Here is a 24435-nt window from a genome sequence, read left to right as displayed (position 1 = left end):
AGGAAGAGCATTATTATTACCACACACCACCCACATCACCATCAAAGAACTCCTTTGACTTGGTCTGTCCACCACCTCCAAAAAAACGTCAACGGCTAGCAGTAACAACTAGAAGAACATCTACTCAATCTCAAGAAAGAAAATTCTTTCAAGTACCTGACGATCTAACTTCTATCTTTCTTCTGCGTACCAAACCATCACACCAACTCAATTAGCACCTTGCTAGCTAACTATGCACTTTCTTCCCAACATTAATTCTTCAATTCCATCTTCACACAGCCAACGCAACGGTATATATAGGACTATATATATCTATAGTAAGTTTCTTCTCATTTTTTTAAATTAATCAAACATCACCCGAGGCTTAAGATATGTTATCTCTTCTCTTGTATTTGTAGCATTCTTATTGTGTTATTTTGTATACATCAAATGTATTAAATGTGTTGCTGAATATTAGTTCTCTTCTGAAAATAAAAGACCCTAAATTAAATCTATTTTTTTTATTATTAAATATGTTTTTTTATTTTTTATTAAATATAGCCTTAATTGTCTATGAGATGTTAGATTAATTAATAGTAATAAAACTTTGATTTTTTTTTTTGGGATTCGAACTCCAGACTTTGCATATACACCCTCTGGTCACAAATATAAGCAAAAATGTATGTTTTAGATTCATTCAATAAATGATTTATGTGGTCTTTACATGTAGACAACATACATAATTTATTAAATGAATTTAAAATATAAATTTTTGTTTATATTTGTGACCGGATGATGTATTATGCATTGTTCTTAATAACTAAACTAAGTTCACAGAGAAAAAAAAGTAGTTTGACTTTAGTATCCACAAAGAATGAAGTTCAAAATCACACGGTCGTAAGATATAATGATTATTGAACTCATTTGTCAAAATAATATATATATATATATATATATATATATATATATATATATATATATATATATATATATATATATATTACTTGCCAAAAAATATTTATTTCTAAAATGCATCAGAGAATAAAATTTTAAATCAATGAAGAGTATTTATAATAGCATTAAATATAATAAAATTAGTTAAAGTTGTTCATAGATTGAACAAAATATATGGATTTGAATCCTCACAATGGTGACAGTTATCTGGATAATTTTACTATTAAAATGCATAGATGTGATCATGCAGTAACTCTCTCAAGTTTTTTTTTTTCACAATTGAGAGGATTCAAATTCAAAAAAATATGGATGTTGAAGGCACTCTCTTAGAAGAGGTAAACATAAATACACTTGTAAGTGCTCTTTTAACTTAAAGATTTTTTCTGTCTTATATTGGGGCATCATCCCCTCAATCTAAATTATTTTTCTCAACAAAAAATGAATTCTTCATTATTGAAATTGACTAAATTACACATATTAATAACATTCTTTTCATTTTAAATATTTGGTAGTTTTGGCATTGTACTTTTTATTTAAAATCAAATGATGTTTGTAACAGTATGTGATAATGTGTAAAAGTTTAGCCTTTCTTGAAAGAAAAAAAAAGTTTAGCCTTTTTATCTTTAAGGATGCGTTTGATCTGCTAAAAAACGAAGGACATGATAAGATAACTCCAGTTGTATAGTATCTGGTTTATAAAACTGTTTTTGGGAAGGGATCACAAACTGGAGTCAAGGGACATGACAAAAACAGAAATTTTTGTCCCTCACTAAACCTCAACACAATTTTTTGTCTCACGTATGAGTTATCTAAAATACAAAAATAAATTTTTGTCCACCAAAAATTATTCAATACCATAAAAGTTTGTCATGTGCAGTTCTGCCTTGTGTTGTGTTGTTTTGTCTTGTGTATACTCATTTCGGTCACTATTATAAGCAAAATTTCACTTTTTAGATACATTGAATAATTAATGTATCCATACTATAATAAAAACTAGATACATTAATTATTCAATATATCTAAAAAGTAAAGTTTTGCTTATAATAGTGACGGGAGGGAGTATTGTTTAGCAAATTAAACGCACCCTGGCCAAACCCCATGATAACAATTGTGAAATGATCATTAATTTTTTAAGGAGTAAAATGATCATTAATGTCGTCTTTAATTATTAAAAATTCCATCTACCCCAATTTTTAGAAAAATGATGTTTAGAATTTCGAGATATACAAATAAGTCCACTAGTGTGTGTGTGTGAGTTAGGTTATTTAATTAGCCTATGTGACGTGATTCTATTGGGTCATGTATGATGTGAGAGATTAAGACGGGTAGCAATTTGGTGCCATTGCCTTTTGGTGTCATTGATATTTTTGTGTCTATCTCTCTCTTACCAACATATTCTCTCTCATCAAAATAATTTATTTTAATTATTCATTCATCATTCTCTCTCATCTAAAATGAACCTATGTCACCAATGACACCAAAAAACTATGGCACCCAAGTATTTCCCGACTAAGATCAACAACAATATTAAAATTTGCATGGATTGAATCTAAACAATTTTTTTATTGGGACTGAAACTAAAAAAATATAATTGCAAGGACTAAATTTTTTTAAATCTATATTATGTTAGATTTTGTACTTTACATTAAATTAAAATTTAACTAACCCTTTTAATAATTTAATCTTCTTAGTCTATATTATTGTATTTCTCTTTGTATATTTAAATGTATTATGATAAATAAGAATTGATATATGATATTATATATAGTTGGATTTTCTAAAATTAATGTCGTGTTAAATATCAAAATTTAGTTTAATGATCATTTGTCTATTAGCTCATTAGCTAGTCTACTTTTTTTTTTGGTTACACATTTGCTAGTCTACTTAAACATATGCGATTTTATTTGTTTAAATATGCTAATAGTATAATATAGGTCTTAAATGTAGACTAACGTTTTATATCAGTCTTTCAGAAAAATTAAACTCAACTCTAAACTCAACACTACAAATATGACCATGGGGAAGTTTATCTTTCTATATGGAATTCATGCCTGTACAAGAAACCTAAATTTGTGATTTTTGAGTAGGCAGGTTAAAGTTGAATGTTCATTTTTTATGTGTGATAACATATATGCATGGTCTAATTTCGTCCTTTTAATAAACTCCAACACAGTGAAGTGAACGGGTTGGAACCTACCATACACCAATAACTCCAAAAGGCTGTGCTTTGGACGTTTGCTATGTACCCTACCATTTACCTCATATTATAACCGTTTTTTAATCTAATTTAGCCTTTCGTTGTTTGGAATTAACACACGGGAACAAAATGAAGTTAATGTCCTATAGCTACTTGGTTTGTTTTGAAAAATTAATGAGCATGGTATGCATTTATATATAACATTTTCATTGTCTTGGAATCTTATGGAATTCAAAAGCTCACCACGGATATGACTGCTTGTGGACAAAATTGGGTAATTGCTAGATAAACACTGTGAGTTAATTGTAGTTGACCTTTAAGTTTTTAGAGAATAAATGGTTGAGAATAAATCACCAAAATGGTTTCTAACTTTCTCCTTGAGAGTATGAATATATTCCACAATTCTATTCCACTTTGTAAATATTTCTCATCTACAATTCTATGAGGAATTTAGCAACATTATCTTTTAAACACTCTCTTTAATACTCACTATCTTATTAGTTTAAATCATTGAGAATTTACACTTTAAAAATTGAACTTACATAAAATGGTGGGACATACATTTATTTCATCCAATAAAAAAGTGAGTACTAGAGTGTAGTGGAACATACTTTAATAATATATTCTTCTTGAATGAAAGTAGCCAAAATAAAATAAATTTTACTATAGCCAAAAAATATATTTATAAATGTGAGACATCTCTCACTTAATAAATCAATTTTGTAGGGCTAAATTAGTATTAAGCCAAATTTTAAGAGTTGTCACAGGGTTCTATTAAACGGCAAAAGATTAAAATATTGAATGAGTAAAAAAAGGTAAAAGTATGTACCAATCCTGCAACCCATGCAGAAGAACAAGTGGTATTCAAACCACTGAAACACAGACAATTAAATCAAGGAGAAAGAGGAAGGTGGAGCACCAACCTTCGGTACATGAGGGGGAAGGCTTAGGAAATCATCAAACCTAAAACTTTGTTTGGAAGTTTGGAGGGAAGGAGAGGGTTTTAGAAAAAAGAAAGGAATAAATAGGAGAAATAGAAAACATTAGGAATGAGAGAATTTTAGTGGTTAATTTTTTATTCGTAATTTAATATCACTCTCAGTTGGAAGAATTAAAAAATTGTATTAGGGATAGTTTTGTAGGGTTTATATTAATTTTTTAAACTCAGTTTATGTTGTTATGATATTCTGAAATTAAAATTATATTAATCATACGCATTAGTTTATCATTCTATAAAAAAATTGCACTTTCAAAAAATATAAAAGATTTATCCATTTTTTTTATATATATTTCTCACCTCCAAACTCATCCCTTATGCTCCCTCTAAACCCCTAAACAAAGCCTAAAGATTTACGTACCTTTCATGAAACATGCAGCACCTCTTTCTTGGTTTTTCCAAAAACGACTTCTAAGAGATGTTTTTTTTTAATGATTCCACTACATATTCGACCTTTTGGATCTTAAAAGAGAAACGCCTCTAAACGCAGACAAGAGTTTTCAACATAATAATAAAAAATTAGGATAGAGTCTAGAACTGAGTTGATCAATAGCACACACTCATGTTGTTACGTTTAAGCCATGGTTGCAACCTAATCAGGAAGTGACACATAAATTTTGAATAGTGAAGACAACATTAATATCTTTTAGCTGTTTCTCACATGTAGAGTTCTAAGGCTCTGTTTGGTAAAAATAGCTTTTAGCTGATAAGCTAACTGATAGTTTTTAGCTGATAAGCTAACTGAAGTGTTTGGTAAAAATAGCGGTTCAACTAGCTGATAAATGTAAAATGACATATATAAAGGGTATTCTTAATTCATAATAAAAATTGTATCATTAATTTAAGTATTTGTAATTTTGTAAACTAATTTTTCTTTAAAAAAAATACTTTAAATTTATTAATTTAATATATCCTATGTATATAAATTAAATTAAATTTTATTCACTAAAATTTTATCTTATATTATTATCATTAAGTGTTCTACTTTATAAAGAAAATAACATTTACCTCAAAAACAAAAAAAAAGGTAGCACTAATAGAGTAATACTAATAACAGAGAATAAAGAAAATAACACTTACCTCAAAAAAATAAAAAATAAAAAAGCAACACTAATAGATTAATAGTATTTTGTTCCGTAAAAAAAAACTAAGGTATATATTTTTTCAAAAAAAAAAAAAAAGGCAAGCTGATATATATACAAAAATTGGAATAAAGGGATAGTAGTCTTTATTACGTAGCTTATTATAAAAATTATAATGGATAAAAATACAATTTAAATGAAATAATAAGGGTAAAATTGAAAGAAAAAGTGAGAAGCTATAAGCTATAAGCTCAAACGCTACTTGGAATAGCTTCTGAAAAATAGCTTATAAGCTCGTGAAATAAGCTATAAGCTCATGGTGAAAAAGTGTTACCAAACAGAGTTTTTTTTGTCAAACAAGCTTATAAGCTATAAGCTAAAAGCTAAAAGCTAAAAGCTCTTTTTTTGGATTTCCCAAACAGACCTTAAATAAATGTGTCATATATAGAGTTCTAATCATTTTGATTCTTAGATGTGTGATGCATTATCACCACATATATGAATTTATCAAAATTACAAACGAATTCTCAAATATCCTTTTTGTTAATAGTTTTATCTATCAAATTGATTAGCAAAAATTTATTTGATGACCACGTTAACAAATTAAAGACACATTTAAAGACTAACAATACATCTCACACATTAATTTTTTTTTTTTTTTTTTATCAAAAAATATAGTGTAGGCATAATCTATAGAGAAATGATATTTGTACAAACAATTTGTGATAACTTTTGTACAACTTTCTCTCTCATAGTCACATGATGGTCTTATCTTCTATCTTCCTTTTTCCCTTTCCATTGTTTCTGACCAATAAAAAGAGAGAAAAACAAGATTGTCACTAAAGTGGTCATAAAATGGATGTACAAATATCATTGCTTTAATAGATGAATCTTATTTCTTTTTGCATTATATTAAGTACTAAAATTTATTTATTTTCCAAAATCAAGTGTAGGCCATGGCCTACAATCCCTCTTAAATGGGTCCGTCCCAGAACCTAGCTTTTTTTCAGCATGACCACCATTGGGTGTCCTATGTATGATAAAATTTCTACTCAACATAACTATGTAAAGTGTGGACATTGGTATGTCTATCAGACACTACAAGAAAAAATGTATTTTACGACCCTTAAAATGATGGATTGCGATTGTTTTAAGGGTCGCAGATCCACATCTGCAACGGTTATTGAACTGTTAGAGATGTTGAGGTCGCAACAGCATTTTGCGACAGTTCACAAAACAGTCACTACGATTGCCGCAATGCGTATTGCAACGGTTCAAAACAGTCACAAAGTACAATTTTGTTTTGTTTGAAAGGGATGTTGCGACAGGTTGTAACAGTCGCAATTGATGAAAAATATTTTTAAAAACCCATTGTGGCAGTTTGGAACCGTCACAGTTTGATTAATTTATTTAAAAAAAATAATAAATCAGTTTTTTCATGAATTTTTAATAAACTTTTTACTATCATCTTTTTATGACAAAACTAAATTATAATTCATAAATAACAAATATGAACTAATTCATAAACTAAAATATGAATTTTACATTCATATAAAATGATTCTATAAAACACAAACAAGTGATATAATTACGTTTCTTGAGTTCCTACATGAAAAAATCAATTATGTAGATGTTCTCTCACGAAGAAGTTGTTTTGATCAACTAGCGATGAATAGACTCCAAAGAATGGCATGCTCTGTTTGGTGGTTCTAAGTCTTTCCACCTAAAAACAAATCAAAGATAACACACCAATTAACAAAAATAAACAATAAAGTCACCAAACTCATGGATGCTAACTTATTGTGCAATAAAACTATAATTACTTTCTGATATATTTGCAATGTCAAGTTAGACAATAAATATATTATTATCGTATGAGAACATGAAGCGGTTTGTGTTTATTCCAATAACAATATGATTTAAATAGCAGTTTGTGAAAATTAAAAATGAGAATCCATTACATGAAGCAGTTTGAGTTTATTCCAATGACAATATGATTTCAATAGCGCAGTTTGTGAAAATTAAGAATAAGAATCCAATAACAATATGATTCATGACAAATCCATTTCCATGATAGTTCATGAACTGTTTGTGTTTATTCCTAGCAAGCATTGCTATTATTCTTTAAAACTAAACTAATGATTTCTAGTAGCATCATACATATCACCCCTACTATATGTAAATTGTGAGTTTAATTTTCAAAGAACACTGCTAAAATCTGAATATGCAATAACATATAAGAAAGGAAGCTTCTCTTTTTACCTTGTGAAGTGCAAAGCACGAAGCTCCTATTTCGATGCTAAGATCACTAGAGACATCAGATATCGGCTTGTAATACACAAACCTAGTTGAATGATTGCATATGCTAGACATGGAAAATTCAATTTAAATAGCTGCAATAATCAATAATAAATTGTGAGTTTTATTTTTCAAAGAACACTACTGAATATGCAATAACATATAAGAAAGGAAGCTTTTCTTGTTACCTTGTGAAGTGCATAGCATGAAACTCCTATTTTGATACTAAGATCACTAGAAACATCAGATATCGGTCTGTAATAGACAAATAATAATTACCTATAAGTAAGCACATATAATAATTAGTTGTTCAATTGGATATATAATCAATCAAAAGGCTTAGTTCCTAGTATACAACAATAGACTAACAACATTGTCACAATAGACTAATAGTGAGAGTTCTAGTTCAAGGGTCGCAAACTAAGTATCGCAAAATGCCAAATTTCTTGTAGTGAGAGTTAAAATGGAATGATTTTCCTTTTCATATTTAGTAGATGAAGGTGAAGTCGGGGAACTTCTACTCGCTTTAACGAGTGCATGATCTTAAACTGGAGTCGATTGATTTTGAATTTGATTCACAATGCGTCGCCGATAAGTAGGTAACTCTATTCCTTATCTTAATTTTTTTTTTGACCGCAAAAAAAAAAATTTTAGGTTAACTTTGAAAAATCATGGGTGATTTACCAAACAACCAATGAAAACTAATCATATAAGCAAATTCGAAAGTGGAGTAAAAATCCATTTGTGGTACCTACTGTTCTACAAGCGTCGCATATAGGCCTCACTATTTTAAAAGCTTCGTGTTGAGTTTGTTATAAGACAATTCATAGAGACAACATACACAACTTCAAAAGCACCACCAAATTCTTATTGTTAATGAAATATTATAATTATCGTTTCGTAGATAAATTGAAAATAATGTTTTTTAGTATTTGTAAAGGAAACAATTGTTCTATTATCTACTAGGGATAGAGGTAACCTACAAAATGTTTATACCATGTTGCCCCAAGATGTCATAAGTAAGATTTTGAAAACGACGACTCATCTAGTGGATGATGTCACTGATAACTAGATTTGCATTAATTGTACATATGGTGTCTACACTACAAAATCTGCATATAGTTGGTTGAATGATGAAAAGACAGTTCCTCTATTCCTTTGGCAATTGATGCATCTTGTGATCCCGACACGAATTATACTGAATTATCGATGTATCTCACTAGACTTCATTTGTCCTATTTGTGATAATGAACTTGAGACCTTGGTTCATTGTTTGTTTAATTGCAACCAAGCAAAGGCTCTATGGAACTTGATGGTGGGTTCTAATTTCGGTTTACCCGAGGAGGATAGCTCGATATTCATGTGGTCCCATGATAATGTTGACAAGCTTGGCATTGTGATTCCTATTACCATGTGGAGTATTTGATGTGCTATAAATGCAATTTTTTTTTTATGATATAGCATGCCTCTAATGGTTTCTTTGTCAAAGATCAAGGTCACTCAAGCTTTTAGAGGTATGCATAAGGAGAGTACTAGCATTCAGCCTCAACTTATTTTTTGGCAAAGAGGTCATCCTGACTCATATATTCTTTATGTGGATGATAGTTCTCAAACCAACCCGGGGATGAGAGGATTTGGTGGCTTAATTAGAGACTTCGATGGACAATTTATGTGTGGCTTTCATGGTAATATTGGCTACTCAAATACCATTCATGCCGAAATCTTGGCATTAATGCATGCGATTCAAATTTGTTGGGAGAAAGGTCTAAGAGACATTATTTGTTACACTCATTCCATGCATACTATTCACATAGTGCAGCATGCTGATGTTTCCACTCGCCACTATGAAAATGAGTTAGTTATTATTATAAAGCACATGGTTAAGAATTGGACTTTTCAATTATGTCACACTCTCAGGTGGACAATATGTGTCCTGATTTTTTAGTCAAGCTTGCAACAAGATCTACGAGTGATATATTGATTGTGCTTAATCCTCCAACTGAGTTTTGTTTATTACTTACGATAGATAATATGAATGTTGTTTATCATCGCGGCTAGTAGTCTCTTTCTTATTTTTGTTATTGCTTTGTCTTTTTTCTCATGTAACAAAAAAAAAAAAAAAAAAGGAAACAATTGTTCTCACCGATACCAATATAAAATTTTAGAAACATGAAACAAAATGAGAATAAGATGATTTATTCTTAAATAAAATATTGAAATAAAAAAAGAATAGAAATAAATTATCATCATTTAAATGAACCTTTTAATTTTTACACATATCCATATTATCCAATCAGCTTTTGTCAATATATTATTATTAATTTTCTACGATTTGGCGATTCCAAGATAGTTTTCCATGGAAGAAAAACATATCAAAATGTATTTTTTTTGATAGATCGGAAGATAAATCGAAGAAATTTTGAATAAATACCAAGAGCTCACAAACAAGAAAGTGTGAAGTTGCTCAAAAAGATGGATTCGGGTCACCTGATGCAGTAGTTGCGCAGTTGCACCACCGCATCGCCGGTATTTTTTTCTCTTCATGTTCTTACTGCAATTTTAACACTTGTTGATTTCTATTTAGCTTTATAACTTATTATTATTGCACATTCATGTTTCAATAATAGCCAAATGTCAAATAATTTCTCTACAGTATTTCATTAAATATTTTTACAGATAAAAAAAAAACTAATCAATAATTTGATACTTTACAAGCTCTAAGAACATGATGCAAAATTAACTGGACTCGAAAAATAGAACTTCATCATCTACTGGTTTATCAAAGCCTAGTGAAGTTTCCAAACACGCTGTTCTATTGGTGAGTTGAGGGATATCGAAGATATTTTAACTGTCGGAGGTCTTGGGTTCAAACTCTGAAAAACTAGCATTGCTACTAATTTACTGCTACATTTGTCTATAAAAAGAAACATCAAGCCTTGGTCATACCTAGTTTTAGAGTGCTCGTAAAGCTGATTGTCACGAGTTCACCATTTTGCGCGTAGTTATCCTTAGGCTTCACCCAAAATCCAAAAATATTGGGATGCATCTTTAACCATAGGCTCCATTGAGTGCAAACATTTATCTATCATTTCCAATGGATATGATGGTGTTCATGGGGTAGCATAGCATTAACCACCATCTGGTTGGCCATGTTGTTGTTGAACTGCCTTGGAGTTAGTAGTCTTCTTTCTATTATCAGCCGGTTTCTCATTGGCTGCTTCGATACTTTCTAATGTTTCAACAACTTCCTTCATTGATGGCCTAATTTTGGGTTCTGTTTGGATGCATTTGAAAGCAAGTTGAGCTACCTGTGAAGCTAAGTTTGGTGGATACCTTCCTTCCAACTTTGCATCCATGTTGCTTCTCAACTTCCCTCTATTTAAAAGATTTGATTTGAGCCAGTCACGTAAGGACTTTGGCTGACTAAGGCGTGTTATCTCGCCTATCCGCTTGCCTGTTAATATCTCCAACAACACAATCCCATATCCGTACACATCACTTTTCACGTACAAATGACCTGTTTAATTGGCATCAAAAAACTAATTTAGTGTCTCCTCATGCTTTTGAAACACGTTTAAGAAGGGGTTAAGAGGAAATTTGCAGTGCAGAAGTTACCTGTTGCAACGTACTCCGGAGCAGCATAGCCGTGTGATCCCACAACCCGTGTTGATACATGAGTGTGATCATCAGAAGGACCAGATTTGGCCAAGCCAAAGTCTGATAACTTTGCTGTGGAAGCCTATTGCAAACCAAAAGATTATATATATTTTCTTCCATTAAATTGAGAAATAATTAACTTCTGTCTTCTATTATTTCACAATATGAGCAAAATGTGCTTAGTGGATGTTCAATTCACCAAAAGATGAAATGAAAGTTACCTTGTCAAGAAGTATATTTGAGGGCTTCAAATCCCTGTATATAATTTTCTTCTCCAAGGAGTGAAGGAAATTTAGTCCCCTGGCTGCTCCAATCATAACTTTCAGCCTTCTGTCCCATGAAAGTGACTGAACATTTGAACCTCCTGCAGAGTAAAATAACATCAAGGAAAATACACACAACACGAAAAGAGGGGAGAATTGTAGTTTTGTTTTGTGGATGTCCTAGTAAAGTATTCAACAATGTTATCAGCTCTTACTTCCATATAGGTGGTTATCCAAGCTGCCACGGTGCATAAACTCATACACCAGAAAAAGCTGATCTTCCTCACGCCCAAATCCCAACAGCTTTACAAGGTTGGGATGAGAAAGCCTTCCTAAGAAATTCACCTCTGACTGTACCCAAAACAACAAAAAAAAAAAGTATTATCAATATAAATAGAAGCCACCGCATAGCAACAAAAGTTGTGAATGTGATCTTCTAAATTTGAAAGTCTAACTCATGATGCAGTAATGCCAATACCTGCCATTCTGCAACTCCTTGCATGCTGTTAGTATTCAATTTCTTGATGGCAATAGTCAAACCCTCTCCTTTTTTGGATTCTGCTCTCTCCTTAATAAAACCCTTGAATACTTTACCAAACCCACCCTCTCCTAACAGAGTATCTTGACGGAAATTTCTAGTGGCTGCTTTCAGTTCTGCCAAAGTAAAAACTTTCAAGTTTGAAGCATCCAAGATATGCCCATAAGGAAACTCGTCCTCATCTCTTATTCGAGAGGCCTGGCTATTCTCAGAGCCCCAAAAGGATGTACTTGTATTATTGCCTGTTGAGTGATTATTACTACTACTAAATAGTCTGCTATTTCCTCCAGAGTTGCTGCTATGCCCAAGAGATGTGGAATTGCCATTCCTTATCAATCTTAAGTTGCTGAGACCAGCAGAAAACAGAATACTCCCTGTGACATTGCAACAGCAAGAGAGACACGGTATGTGATTTTATTATGTGATAAAATATCAAATTTGATTCCAAAGAAAACAGATAAATAAATAAACACACGCAATAAAAGACATGATTGATTACGGAGTTTGGCTAATTGTGCTTATGTCTCCGACAGTGGTTGATGTAGTTTTTCGATTCGGCAATTCTTAGGGTTATAGTACAATGTTTAAATACAACTGTCTGAATTACAAGTTTACCACTAAATCATACTACTACGACTTTAACCCCCGCATTCCCAACCCACCTCGTTCAAATCCAACCTATGAATGGGCCTGGCCCACAGGGCAGACACTCTCACTCCACTATGCTGAAGTGACTGCCCACTTATAAATGAATGAGTCCTGCTCAACATTGCAACATCAAGAGAGACACAGTTTGTCATGTTATGAACTATATTAGAAAATTGATGAATTTGAAATCAAACTTCCAAAACAAGAACACAAACAATTGATTGCAGAGATAGGCTAATTGTGTTTATGTCTCCGACAGTTGCTGCTGTAGTTTTTTGATTAGGCAAAGTTACAATACAATGTTTAAATACCACTGTACAAATTACAAGACAAGTTTATCTCTAGGAGGGGTTTCACCCTGCACCTCCAACCCTCCAAGTACAAATCCAAGATACAGATGGGCCAAGCTTAAAGGGAAGATGCTCTTGCTCCCATAAGCTCGAGCGCCTGACCACTTATCGATTATATTAATCTCAACGTCGAAGCATGAAGAGAAATACAGTTTGTCATGTTATGAAACTATATCAGAAAATTGATGAATTTGACATCAAACTTCCAAAACATGAAGTGAGTGAAGATCGCGAAATGAACTTGTCTGTTTCTATTTCTATACTACAAAGACAAGTCATGAACAATAGAAGGCCACCAAGGCCAAAGCATGTTCTCTCTTTCTCCTCAAGTCAAGAATATGTGATTTCAAACATAAGATGAATAGTTTCTATGATTTCAAACATAAAATTGTGGACATGTTGGTTCAATTACCTGATTGATTGTTGTTGTCAGGGGCAGTACTAGAGTTGGGACAATCGCCTGAGGATTGAAGACTTGTAGTCAAGCAGTTTCCCATTTAGTTGTTTGTTTTGCTCTTTCTTTGAACAATGCTATTGCTAGCATCCCATGCTTACAAAAAACTAGAGGAAGGAAAAGCAAGAGAGAAATGTTGAAAGGCCTACCTGAAGTGATTATATCTTGTATTATAATAATGACAGTGAAAAGAGTACCTACAAGGAAAAAATACTTGTCACGTGTACATTGAATTGTGGAGAATGACATAGTGAGAATACGAAATTGTACTTGTAGGTGCAGTGACAAGGAAGCTTCCTAGAATACTCCCAAGTAAATGCAATTCTAATCATGTGGGGATCATTGTCATTCTCTCTTTAGTGTTAGCCAATATCGTCCTTAGTTTTGCTTCTTGGTTTGATTAGTAAACACCACTGCTATATTATGTGCATGTTTTAATCTCCTTGAATTTGGATGAATTACGGTGACTGTTGTGATTTTACAAAAGGGAGTATTAAAAAAATGAGTGTCTTAATTGTTAAGAGTGAAGAATATTTTGGTCTTTCACAATTTTTTAACAAGAGTTTATGATAAAAACAAAACTCAAATTAGTCCATCACATTTTCATATTCGAGACAAATTAAACATTCTATTATAATTTGTTCATAGTATGAAAATGATAGAGACTAATTTGAGTTTATTTTTATCAATGACTAATGTGGACCGTTAGAAAATTAGGATGGTTCAAAAAGGATCATCACTCATTAATTTTCAGTTTTTGGCTGTTGACTAAATCTAATTAGAAACTTAACGATGAAGATTTAGAAACAAAACAAAATTTGATATAGTATTTAGAAACAACACGAAATTTGATATTGCTGATAATCATATTATCCGACCTATGTACAATAATTTATCTTTAAAAAACTTACATATAATTATTTTGAGTACTTTTATTTTTGAGTAATTATTAATTTGAGTACTAATTATAGGAAAATGAAATATATTTTAATTTCTTAACAGTGAGTTTAATGGTGATGATTTGACATTCTAAAACAATTTTGCACAACCAATCAAAATATTTTAAATTACCACGTCAATTAAATTATTGCTCTATTTTTAATTGACGTGGTAATTCAAAATATTTTGATTGGTCGTGTGTGTAAAATTGTTTTGGACCGTTAACCCACCACAGTTAAACTCTTAAGTGAATATATATGTTTATTTTATAACACCTTAAAATTTGAAGAGAAACAACAAAAACAGCACATAAAGCACAGCGTGCAAGTTTAGTATTAATTACGAAGGATGCTTGTATTTTATAATTTCATTTACTTTCATTATTTCTGAAATGTTTTTAATATTTTACAAATAGTTATTTATTTTCATATTTCAGTTGTATCCATACAATACGAGAATTTAATATAATACATAATGTGAAATTTAATTCGAAAAATAGAGTAGAAAGACACTCGTCATGGCATGTTTACTTTTGAATTATTTTGCGAATAAGAGCAGCAGCAAGTTCACAGAAAATGAATGGAACTAATTAACAAAAAGCACATAATTGTTTTAGGCAAAAACCACATAATTAATTGAGTTGCATTACATCATGCATTACGACAGTTTGGGGTACTTTGTCATAAATATTTGCCGACATTTTAAGATTTTTATTTTATTTGTTTGAAAAGAAATCTGTGATAAGGGACACCACCCTTCTAGACCATCAATCCACCATCAGCATCAATCAGTTACCATTGTTAGGAACAAAAGTCAGCAAACAAAGTCAGCAAAAAAAACATAAACAAACAAAGCAAACAATCAATAGCAACAAGCCAATGCATGGACAAACTTTATAGGATTAATACATGATTTGATTCTTTAATTTATTTTTTATTTTTATTTTGGTCTCCTAACTATAAAGTATCTTAATTCGGTCCCATAAATCTTCTGCCGTTTACCATTTTGATCATTTCTGTTTGTTTTTAACCTTAAATGTCTTAGGTGAATCAATTTTATTGATGATCCACCATAAACTTTATTAAATCTTTCATTTTTAACTGTTTGATCTTTGTTTTAAATGGAGACCGTTGGATCATGGAGAAATCTATTGTTGCTTACAATAAACCACAAACACCTAATTTTTTCCTCCATCTTCTTCCCTATGTTCTTCTTCATCCCCAAATAAAACTCATATCTATTCATCATCTTAAAAAAAAAAAAAAAAAAAAAAAAAAAAATCAAAACTACAAAACTCTCATTCATAATAACAAAATTCATCTTCCATTCCAACAACAACATCAACGATTTCTTCATGGTCAGAAAAACAAACATAAGTTAAACTCTCCTTCAACATCATCTTTTTTTTCTTCATTGATTACACCATCAGCACAATATCACTCGCCTCTTCCATTTTCATGGCTTCTTTTCTCAAAAACCTTCTCACACTACACTGTTTCAATTCCCACAAATTCAATTTCGCCGTCAGACTCGTTTCATCCTTACCCCAAAATATCCAATGCAAAAATTCTCAAATCCAATAAACCAAAAAAACCTCTCAGCACTCTCTTCTCTAAACTAATGTCAGGTAAACCCATAAACCAACGACAACTCGAATTAAGCCCAGAATTAAGGGTAAGGGGTTTTTCGAAAAATTCAACAAAAAGAATAGAAGAATGAGAAAGAATTCGAAAGAAAAGATAAGAAGAATTTGAAGATCTTTGAAGTTTTTTTAAAATTTGTGTGTTGTGAAATTGTGTGCAATTTTGTATATGTGGGTCATTGTAGTGTTTTTTGAAAGGAAGAAGAGATGAATATTTCTATGATATTGTTGTTGGTGGTGATGTTGTTTAATTGATTATGAGTTGTTCATTTTTTCTGGATTTTTTTTTAATGAATGTCGGTGAAGATAATATGTAGTTGAAGATTTCTATGATATTTTTTTAATGAATCTGCAATATGTTTTTATTTGTTGTGTTGAATCTGGGTTTTATTTTTGGTTAAATGTTAAATTTTTTTTTTTCCAGGTCTATTGTATGGAGAAGTGGTGGAATGAAGAAGATGAAGCTTGGGAAAAAAATTAGATGTTGGTGGTTCAGTGTGGTGTACAATGGACCTGCAATCGAATGGTTGAAACAATATCAAAAATATTTAACATTAAAAAACAAACGGAAATGACTAAACTGGTAAACGGCAGAAGATTTATAGAACCAAATTGAAACATTTTATAGTTAGGGGACCAAAGTGAAAATAAAAAATAAGTTAAGGGACCAAAACATGTATTAAGCCAACTCTATATTGTCACTGAGTTTATTTCATATAGGCTTCAAGTCTCTACTAATATATACTAGAAGGAAGATAACTTAAATTTTTTTACAAGCGTGCTTGAAGTCCTAAAGTATTTTGAGAATTGCTTTTTTGTCATTCATAACTTCACAATAACACAAATAAAATACCAAATTATCCCCAGCAGTAGTTAACTACCGTTGGGCTAACCGGTAAAAGTTAACTGCCGCTGCGCAGAAAAGTTGCTTTTTTGTTTACAATCCCCTTGCTTTTCTCTCTCATCCCTATCTTTCTTAATTCAATCATCACCGAATATATTATGAAGAAAATCAATGTTTTGGAATTTATGCTTAGTTTTGAGCCAAACTTTGAGAAAATATAGAAACAATGAGTTGATGGCTCATAACAAGTCTTTGTATTTAAAATCTGTGTTGACCCATCTCTTCAAGAGTTTGAGAATGATGCTGCAAAAATTTACACAACAGAGATTTTTAAAGTTAAAGAGCAGATTGTATTGGCTGGTGCATTAAACGTTATTAAGCGAATGGTAAATGGGTAGAAGGTTATCTTCAAGCTAACCAAGTATTGCCATCCCAATATTGAAACAAAAGTTGTTTATGATACTTCTAAGTCAACATTTTATTGTGTAGAAATTTTGAGTCTGATGATGATGAAAGATAATGAATAAGGGTAGGGATGAGAGAGAAAAGCACGTGGGTTGATGAAAGATAATGAATAAAGATAGGGATGAGAGAGAAAAGCAAGTGGATTGTAAACGGAAAAGCAACTTTTCAGCGGTAGTTAACTGCCGCTGGGTTCAGCGGTAGTTAACTATCGCCGAAGGCAATTTGGTATTTTACTTGTGTTATTGTGAAGTTATGAATGTTAGAAGAACAATTTTCAAGTTTTTTTTTTTTTTTTTGAAAGGATGAAGTCCTAAAGTCTTATCTGCTTTAAATTGAGGCATCATTCATTTAGCCTAAGTTTTTAAATAAAATTCTTTTATTTGATATAAAACACTTCATTAAAAATGATTTTAACAAAAAAAAAAAAAGATTTTTCAGAATTTTATCACATGACAAAAAATAATGATTTTTTTTTTATATAAAAAAAATAAATTATACAAACATAACTAAAATATCAAAAATGAGGTTTTTTTAATAAACTTAAACAAACAAGCCTAATATGTAATTATCCTTTCAAAAGAAGAAATGTATAATTGGAATTCAATATATTTGGTTCTTATAACTATTTTTTAAGTTTATTTCAAACCTGAATTTCATTTTAGTCTTATCTAACGCCATTACAAAAAAAAATATTGTTTTTATTTAATCCAGTTAAGAATACAAAATAGTTTCTATGATAATGAAGGAATACAATAGTATAAAAGGAAAATAGACACAAATTAAATAAAATGTTTGAAGGAACTAAACTTTTTTTCTCCTAAATGAATAGAAAGAAAGTTTTCCGGTTGCTCCTTGAGGATATGAGCTGAATCTTTACCAACTAAACAAACATGTGTTGGCTATGTAAAAGTTATTGTAGTCTATTTGAATGAATCTATACATAATATGAAGAAAATACTACAGTTCTTATACAATGAAGTAGAACAATTTGCACGTCCTTCCCAAAAAAAACTGCATGATATAACTTCTATAATCTGAATAGAAGAAAAATTTACAATATGGAAATAGCTATGTTTGAAGTAATTTAATTTACCCTATGAAGTGTTTACTGCACCCTATGTGACACGGATTAAAAGAATAACCATGACAAACACACACGTCATTACAAACATCACAAGCCACGTTAAGCAAGACGTCTTGGAACTCTCCGAGTATATTGTGTTTGCTCTTACGTTGACACGACCTGTGCTTGCCAAGCTATGCTCAATGGCCTCTTCAGTAGAATCAAGTATCTGCAAGCAAGCCATCATTCATTGGGTTAATTAAAACCTCACAAGAGATATTTCATATGATATTATTCTATAAGAAACATATTTTACTGATTGTATTGACCACCATCACAAGGTATTAACATCATCCACAATCCCTCATTGCCAAAATGAGATACATTTTGCACAATCAAGTCATACAGCCAATAAAAAGTTAGAGAAGGAGAGATTGAAAATGAGAATCAGACCTTTTCAGTATTTTTCACAGACTGGCTCATCATGAGACTACTCTCTTTGAGTTGTTTTGCCAACACCACCATCTCATCTGTCAAATCATCTTGAAGCTTTCTGAGGAATATAAGTTTCAACAAAGAAGTGAAAAAATTGACAGAACAGTGAAAAAACAATTCAATAAGAGCAAGCATGAAGAGCAAACAAATGACAATAACAATTAGCTATCTAAAACATTTTTGCATATAATTCAATAGCAACTGCGAGAGTATTGGTATCAAAACATAATGATTCAGAAACGTCCTGAAACAAGTCAATGATGAATAAAATAAAGTTGCAAATAAAGCACCCTAGTAGTTCAACATATTCAGTAACATTTGGTGACTGGTTAGTTACCAACAATATAATAGCCCAATAATGTACCAAAAAAATCCTTTCTATTTCTAAATACAAATATACTTTTGTTGTTTTTAAGAAATATGCATAGGAACCTGAGGTTTTTAGGTTATGGACACTTCATTGCAGTAGTACTGACTCATCATAACACAAACTTCAAGTGTACCTGTGCTTTTCAATATGTGCATGTCCTGCAGCATCCAGTTTAACAGATGATAAGTGATCAGTCTCATCAGGCTCATGTGCTCTATCTTCAGTGCTTGAGGCAGCTCTGTCCAATGAATCAGATGAGTAACAGTAAAACAGCCTACAAAATACAAGTAGCAGTGAAAAAGGTTAACATTAACTTACACAGGCCTTCTTCGCAGCCCAGAACAAGGCGACATCGGCATTTTATCCTCAATTTCAGAAGGGTTTTCTTTAACATTTCTTTCAGTGTCCTCAGATACTTCTATGTCAGACTGAAAATTTAAATGGTTATATGACAATCACTAAGCGTGCCTATTTAGCAAGAACTAAAATGGAATATATAAAAAGGAAACAATGGAGGAAATTTCATTGCCTTATGATGCATTCCAATCAAATACCAATAATCAAGCCATTAAATACTTTATATACACTCTTCACATACTATAACTAATGCAATGTGATGTTCTCCATCATATAACAAATCATTAAGGTTTGATTGGTTGAGTAGGAGTGCAAAAAATGATGGAGTTAAAACGAATTTGAGCCAATCATTACAAACACACGAGCAATAGAGCTGAGAAATAGAGTAAGAAAAGGAAGCTTCAAAGGTTTAGAGAATCCTCACAGAAAAGAGAGAGAGAGAGAGAGAGAAATCTCCTAGGGGCTTCCTCTTCAACAATGGGTTTCCCAATCTACAACTAAGCTTAATGGTCAGTTCTGCAATACCAATAATTCAGAATCCTGTTCTATCGCCCTTTCCTCCAAATTCATGCTACTACCATTTTAAACCATAACCACCAAATAGTTTCAACTGTGCTAATCCATATAACTAATCTAATGGTTTTGCCTCAAATTTGTTGGTTTTCTTTTGTACTTCTCTCCTGTGACCTATCAAAATGAGCATATTTATATTTGCCATTCTTTAATGTTTGTCATACCAAACAGGTTTGAAGTTTTATCATTAAATTTCCACCTTACCACTAACACCTGCTTAACCAAGCAGACCTCAGAGGCTCAGACTTAAGTTTATGCAATCTGCGCACCTTTCAGTTAGTACAAAGTTTTTATTTTAGAAAGTATGTATTTGAAATTCATATATTGCAAAGGGTTTTTATTTTAGAAAGTTTGTATTTGAAATTCATATATTGCAAATATATAAACAAATACTAACTTACAACGACTTTTTTGGCTGAAAAGGACATGGCTGGCTATAGAATTTTTTTGTTACTATACACGACTTGGAGCAAGCTATGATAGGGGATACAACAATCATGTTGTGAAATAAATACTAGTTAAGATATTTATTGATGAAAATGGGGCTTATTTATTTACAATCATATTAAAGAAATTGTTTGCAACGCATTGATATCTTATACCACGTGGTAACTGCATTAATCTGTTTTTACTTTCAACAAACAGGTATAAACAAATAAAATTAACCATTTTGTGATATCCACTAGATTTCAAATACTCAAATTTCATACTTATGTTAATGAAATTTCCCATTATATTGATGCGAAAAGGAACCTCAAATGTTTAGTCAGTTGCTCTAATGATCCCTTTGCATTTCAATATCTCTAAAGATACAATAGCGAACAAATACATACCACATGAACCAATTTTGAAGCAATGGCTTCAGTCTTCTCTGAATAATCGTTCAACGTAGCCTTTGAGATCCTGCATGACCAATCAATCATATACAAACATCAATGAATGCAGATACTCAGTAGAGAAACATATAGCAGGAATATAACATCTTTAGATCATGGATTACCAATGATCTAAGAAAGAGAGAAGAGGAAATAAACTGATTATGTAATCATTACGCGTGCAAGATCTTCTTAAAGAATTAAAAACAAGGAACAATACAACTTATGTTCACTGAGAGACATGTTCAAAGAGAACTCGTTGTAAATAAAGGAGTCCATATATATAGGCAAAATTACACTTTTAGTCCCTTAACTTAATTTCAGGTAACAGTTTGGTCCTTTATCTTTTTTTCATTTCAATTTGGTCCTTTTTGTCCATTTTCAAATACATTTTCAAGCTTCAAATCTTATATTCTTATGCAAACATAGACGAGGATCATAGATTTGAAGACTGAAAGACCATAAGAAAATAAAATCATGAATTTTAAGCTTAAAAATTCATATAAAAATGGACAAAAAGGACCAAATTGAAATGAAAAAAAAGATAAAGGACCAAACTGTTACCTGAAATTAAGTTAAGGGACTAAAAGTGTAATTTTGCCATATATATACCACAGTCTTCTAAAACCTTTTAAGTATGTATGGTTTGAATATTAGTACTATTGGTGCGATAGGATTTTGTTACCTATTTTAGTCAGCTGAGCTTACACTAATTTATCTAAACTTGTTCTTGACTTGGAACTTATTATATAGAAATTTTGAATTAGGTTTCTATATTACAGCAGTTATTCAAAATCCTATATTTAATGAAATCTTTTCATTTTCCATCTAATCCCTGAAATTTCACCAGGTATTAATTCTTAACATTTACATGCTTAAAACCCAAACAATGCTCATTCATGAAAAAAAATTTTATCCTCTTTGAAAGTACCGGATCTTGAAATACACGGAGCTTGATCGGTTGCCAAAGGCTTTACTCAAACTTTATTAAGTTTTTCCAAAGCCCAGCGGCAAATCTGGACAGGCCTCGACAACAACTACATGTGAAGAATAGATTTCTAAATGGAGATTTGAAGGAAGAAGCTTAAATGGTACAGTGTTAGCCGGCCAGCAAAAACTCTTATTGACCTTGATCAAAAGCTTGAGGGGAACAAAATGCATGACTCATTGGCCTGGTATTTCGTTTAGCTAGCCAGATCATAGATTTGCCAATGAAGAACATCTTAACGCATATTTAATGGAATTTTAGAAAATTTGAAATGTCCCAGCCAAATATCATTTCTTCAACAAAAAAGCGCACAGCAGACCATTGAGGCCTACTTAAATGCCGACTGTACAAGATCTATCATGAATAGGAAGTCTACATGAGGTTATTGCGCGGGGTTTTAGTTAAATGGAAAAGCATAAAACAAAATGTGTAACATATAGATACATCTCATGGAGTATGTGAGATGTTATGTCTAAAAAGAATTCTTGACAAATCAGGGATGCCTATAAATATGTGGAAGTTGGCAGAAATTTAATCAAGGAAAAGGTAGATGATGAAGCTACTTGTATGCCATTTATTCTAACTGTACAACAAGAGGCAAATATAAATATCCTGACCAAAAGACTATTCCTAGCTAATTTTGAAATTCTTGAGGGTGTAGAAGTATTTTAGGAATTAATGATTAGTTCTTTAGGATTTGATTGTGTACCTACTTTTTGAATTTAGATTTTGATAAGAAGATTGTTTCTTTTCCCTTACTTTACTCCTTTATATTTTCAATTTTTAACAGGTTGGTTATATCTTTCAAACCAACTCTGGCTATAAGTCCTTCTTTATATGGCTCTCAATGATGAATAAGGGAATAAGTAATTTTCTTTTGAAACTTGCATAAAATTAAGAGCAAGAATTGACAGCTTTAAAGATGGCAGACTATATAGAAACACTAAAGCTCTGCAGTCTCCCATATAATTCCTAGATATTTATGTATGTATACGAGAATGTAAATAAAGAGACTTACTACCTTGGCAAGCCTTCTGGAGTCTTCTCTTCAGCCAATTGTTCCAGTTGTTCACGCAAAGTAGCAACATACTGCAGAGTCATTCTTTTCAAGAGTTAATCAAATGATTAAATTCAATAAAATTAGCAAATAAATTATAGTCACTTGAGACCAACATAAACCTAAAATAAGGCAACTTGGTGCTATAAAGAAACTGCCGTAATGGGGTCGAAATTCAAAGGTCCGGTCTATTTTGGATCTATTGCAGGCAACTTTGCATATTTGCAAAAAGATCGAATTCATAACTCAAACAAATCTGTGACATCCTAACAACACAGCGTAAACATCAACTATTGTGCCAAGATTCCACTTCTGACACGATACTGATTACTCTACAATAAATAGTCAGGGTTTACTTTCAGACATACATGTACAAGTTTTGCCTGGTTTTGCTGCTGAGGAGCAGCTGCAAGCAATCTCTTCAAGTTTACTTCTGTTTTACTAATTACCATTCCTGCAATGTTTAGCAATTCCATAAATAATAAAATTCATAACCACGGAAAGAAACAAAAATTGAATATCAGGCTGAAAATATTAATTTCATAAGAGAAAGCGATGTCTCAACCCATGGTTACTATAATCAAATTCAAATTAAACTTAAAATAAGGAACCCACCTCAAATTAGCCTTCCCCCTTTCCTCCAGCTCTTGTTCAACTCCAAGCCTTCAGCTTCTAACAACACCCATTCATTATTCATGTTCAATACATGGAAAATCACACATGTAAGGCTTTAATTCCATGTAATTGAAGAAATTGGGTAAAATGGGTTAGGTTCGGATTTGAGAGGAAGAAAAGAGGGGGAGGAAATTCTTTTCACTTACCTTGCTTCCAATGAGAAATTAAAGAGGAGGATGACACATGCAAGCTCCAAGGTGTCAAAAATGGGAGAGAAACAGCAGAAAAGAGAGAGCAGATCGCGAGAGAATTTTTTCTCACCCTTTTTTCCACTACTTCAGCCCCATATGGTAATTACCATTATGCCACTATTTGTGAAAATGACCACTATATCCTTTCTTTCCATTAAAATGACTAATAGCATGCATGTTTGCTTTGACCGTGGATTTTTCACTTCAGCTATGGAAAAACCACGTTGGAGGAGAAGCTTGTTTTTGCACCTTCTTTAAATCACGGTGAAAAGTGCATCGGAACGTGCAAATGATGCTCCAATTGTGAATATAAACACATGCTAAATTATCTCTTCTGAACGCTCAACTCTGTATTGCATCCCTAGTGGTCTACTTGATCCTAGATGTGGTGACTATTTTAAGATTGTTAGGCATGTCTTAAGAAAATTAGAAGAGATAAAAAGTTTTCAAACGATCTCATCTTGTGAGATGTTTGGAGTAAGTT

At 31.6% G+C, this 24435-nt stretch overlaps 2 protein-coding genes and 1 long non-coding RNA gene across 4 annotated transcripts; 1 reads left to right on the top strand and 2 right to left on the bottom strand.

The window, feature by feature from the left end:
* Positions 1-9793: 9793 nt before the first annotated feature.
* Positions 9794-13798, top strand: LOC112421341 (uncharacterized). The gene is made up of 3 exons (XR_003011612.2): positions 9794-10033; positions 12256-12369; positions 13397-13798. It is a non-coding gene; the product is annotated as an uncharacterized lncRNA (long non-coding RNA).
* Positions 10142-13541, bottom strand: LOC11440737 (probable serine/threonine-protein kinase PIX13). Its single transcript, XM_003609966.4, has 6 exons — positions 13376-13541; positions 11906-12339; positions 11643-11778; positions 11386-11528; positions 11123-11246; positions 10142-11024 (listed from the first exon to the last, which is right to left on the bottom strand). Exons 1-6 carry the CDS (start codon positions 13458-13460, stop codon positions 10636-10638), a joined length of 1311 nt encoding a protein of 436 aa, XP_003610014.1. The 5' UTR covers positions 13461-13541; the 3' UTR covers positions 10142-10635.
* A 4404-nt stretch (positions 13799-18202) lies between the features above and the next one.
* On the bottom strand, positions 18203-24128 carry LOC11418616 (uncharacterized). Of its 2 annotated transcripts, none has more exons than XM_024783043.2 (9): positions 23907-24128; positions 23701-23813; positions 23454-23539; positions 23050-23117; positions 20999-21068; positions 19554-19663; positions 19369-19473; positions 18824-18923; positions 18203-18599 (listed from the first exon to the last, which is right to left on the bottom strand). In XM_024783043.2, exons 3-9 carry the CDS (start codon positions 23535-23537, stop codon positions 18423-18425), a joined length of 714 nt encoding a protein of 237 aa, XP_024638811.1. In that variant the 5' UTR covers positions 23538-23539; positions 23701-23813; positions 23907-24128; the 3' UTR covers positions 18203-18422. The 2 variants fall into 2 exon arrangements, with proteins under 2 accessions (XP_024638811.1, XP_003610013.2); XM_003609965.4 differs by having other exon boundaries at positions 23701-23757.
* Between the last annotated feature and the right edge of the window lie 307 nt (positions 24129-24435).

The sequence above is a fragment of the Medicago truncatula genome, chromosome 4, assembly GCF_003473485.1.
Source record: "Medicago truncatula cultivar Jemalong A17 chromosome 4, MtrunA17r5.0-ANR, whole genome shotgun sequence".
In the NCBI taxonomy this organism is placed as follows: domain Eukaryota; kingdom Viridiplantae; phylum Streptophyta; class Magnoliopsida; order Fabales; family Fabaceae; genus Medicago; species Medicago truncatula.
The sequence above is the reverse complement of the archived record's forward strand: the minus strand, read 5'-3'. Positions and strand labels throughout refer to the sequence as shown.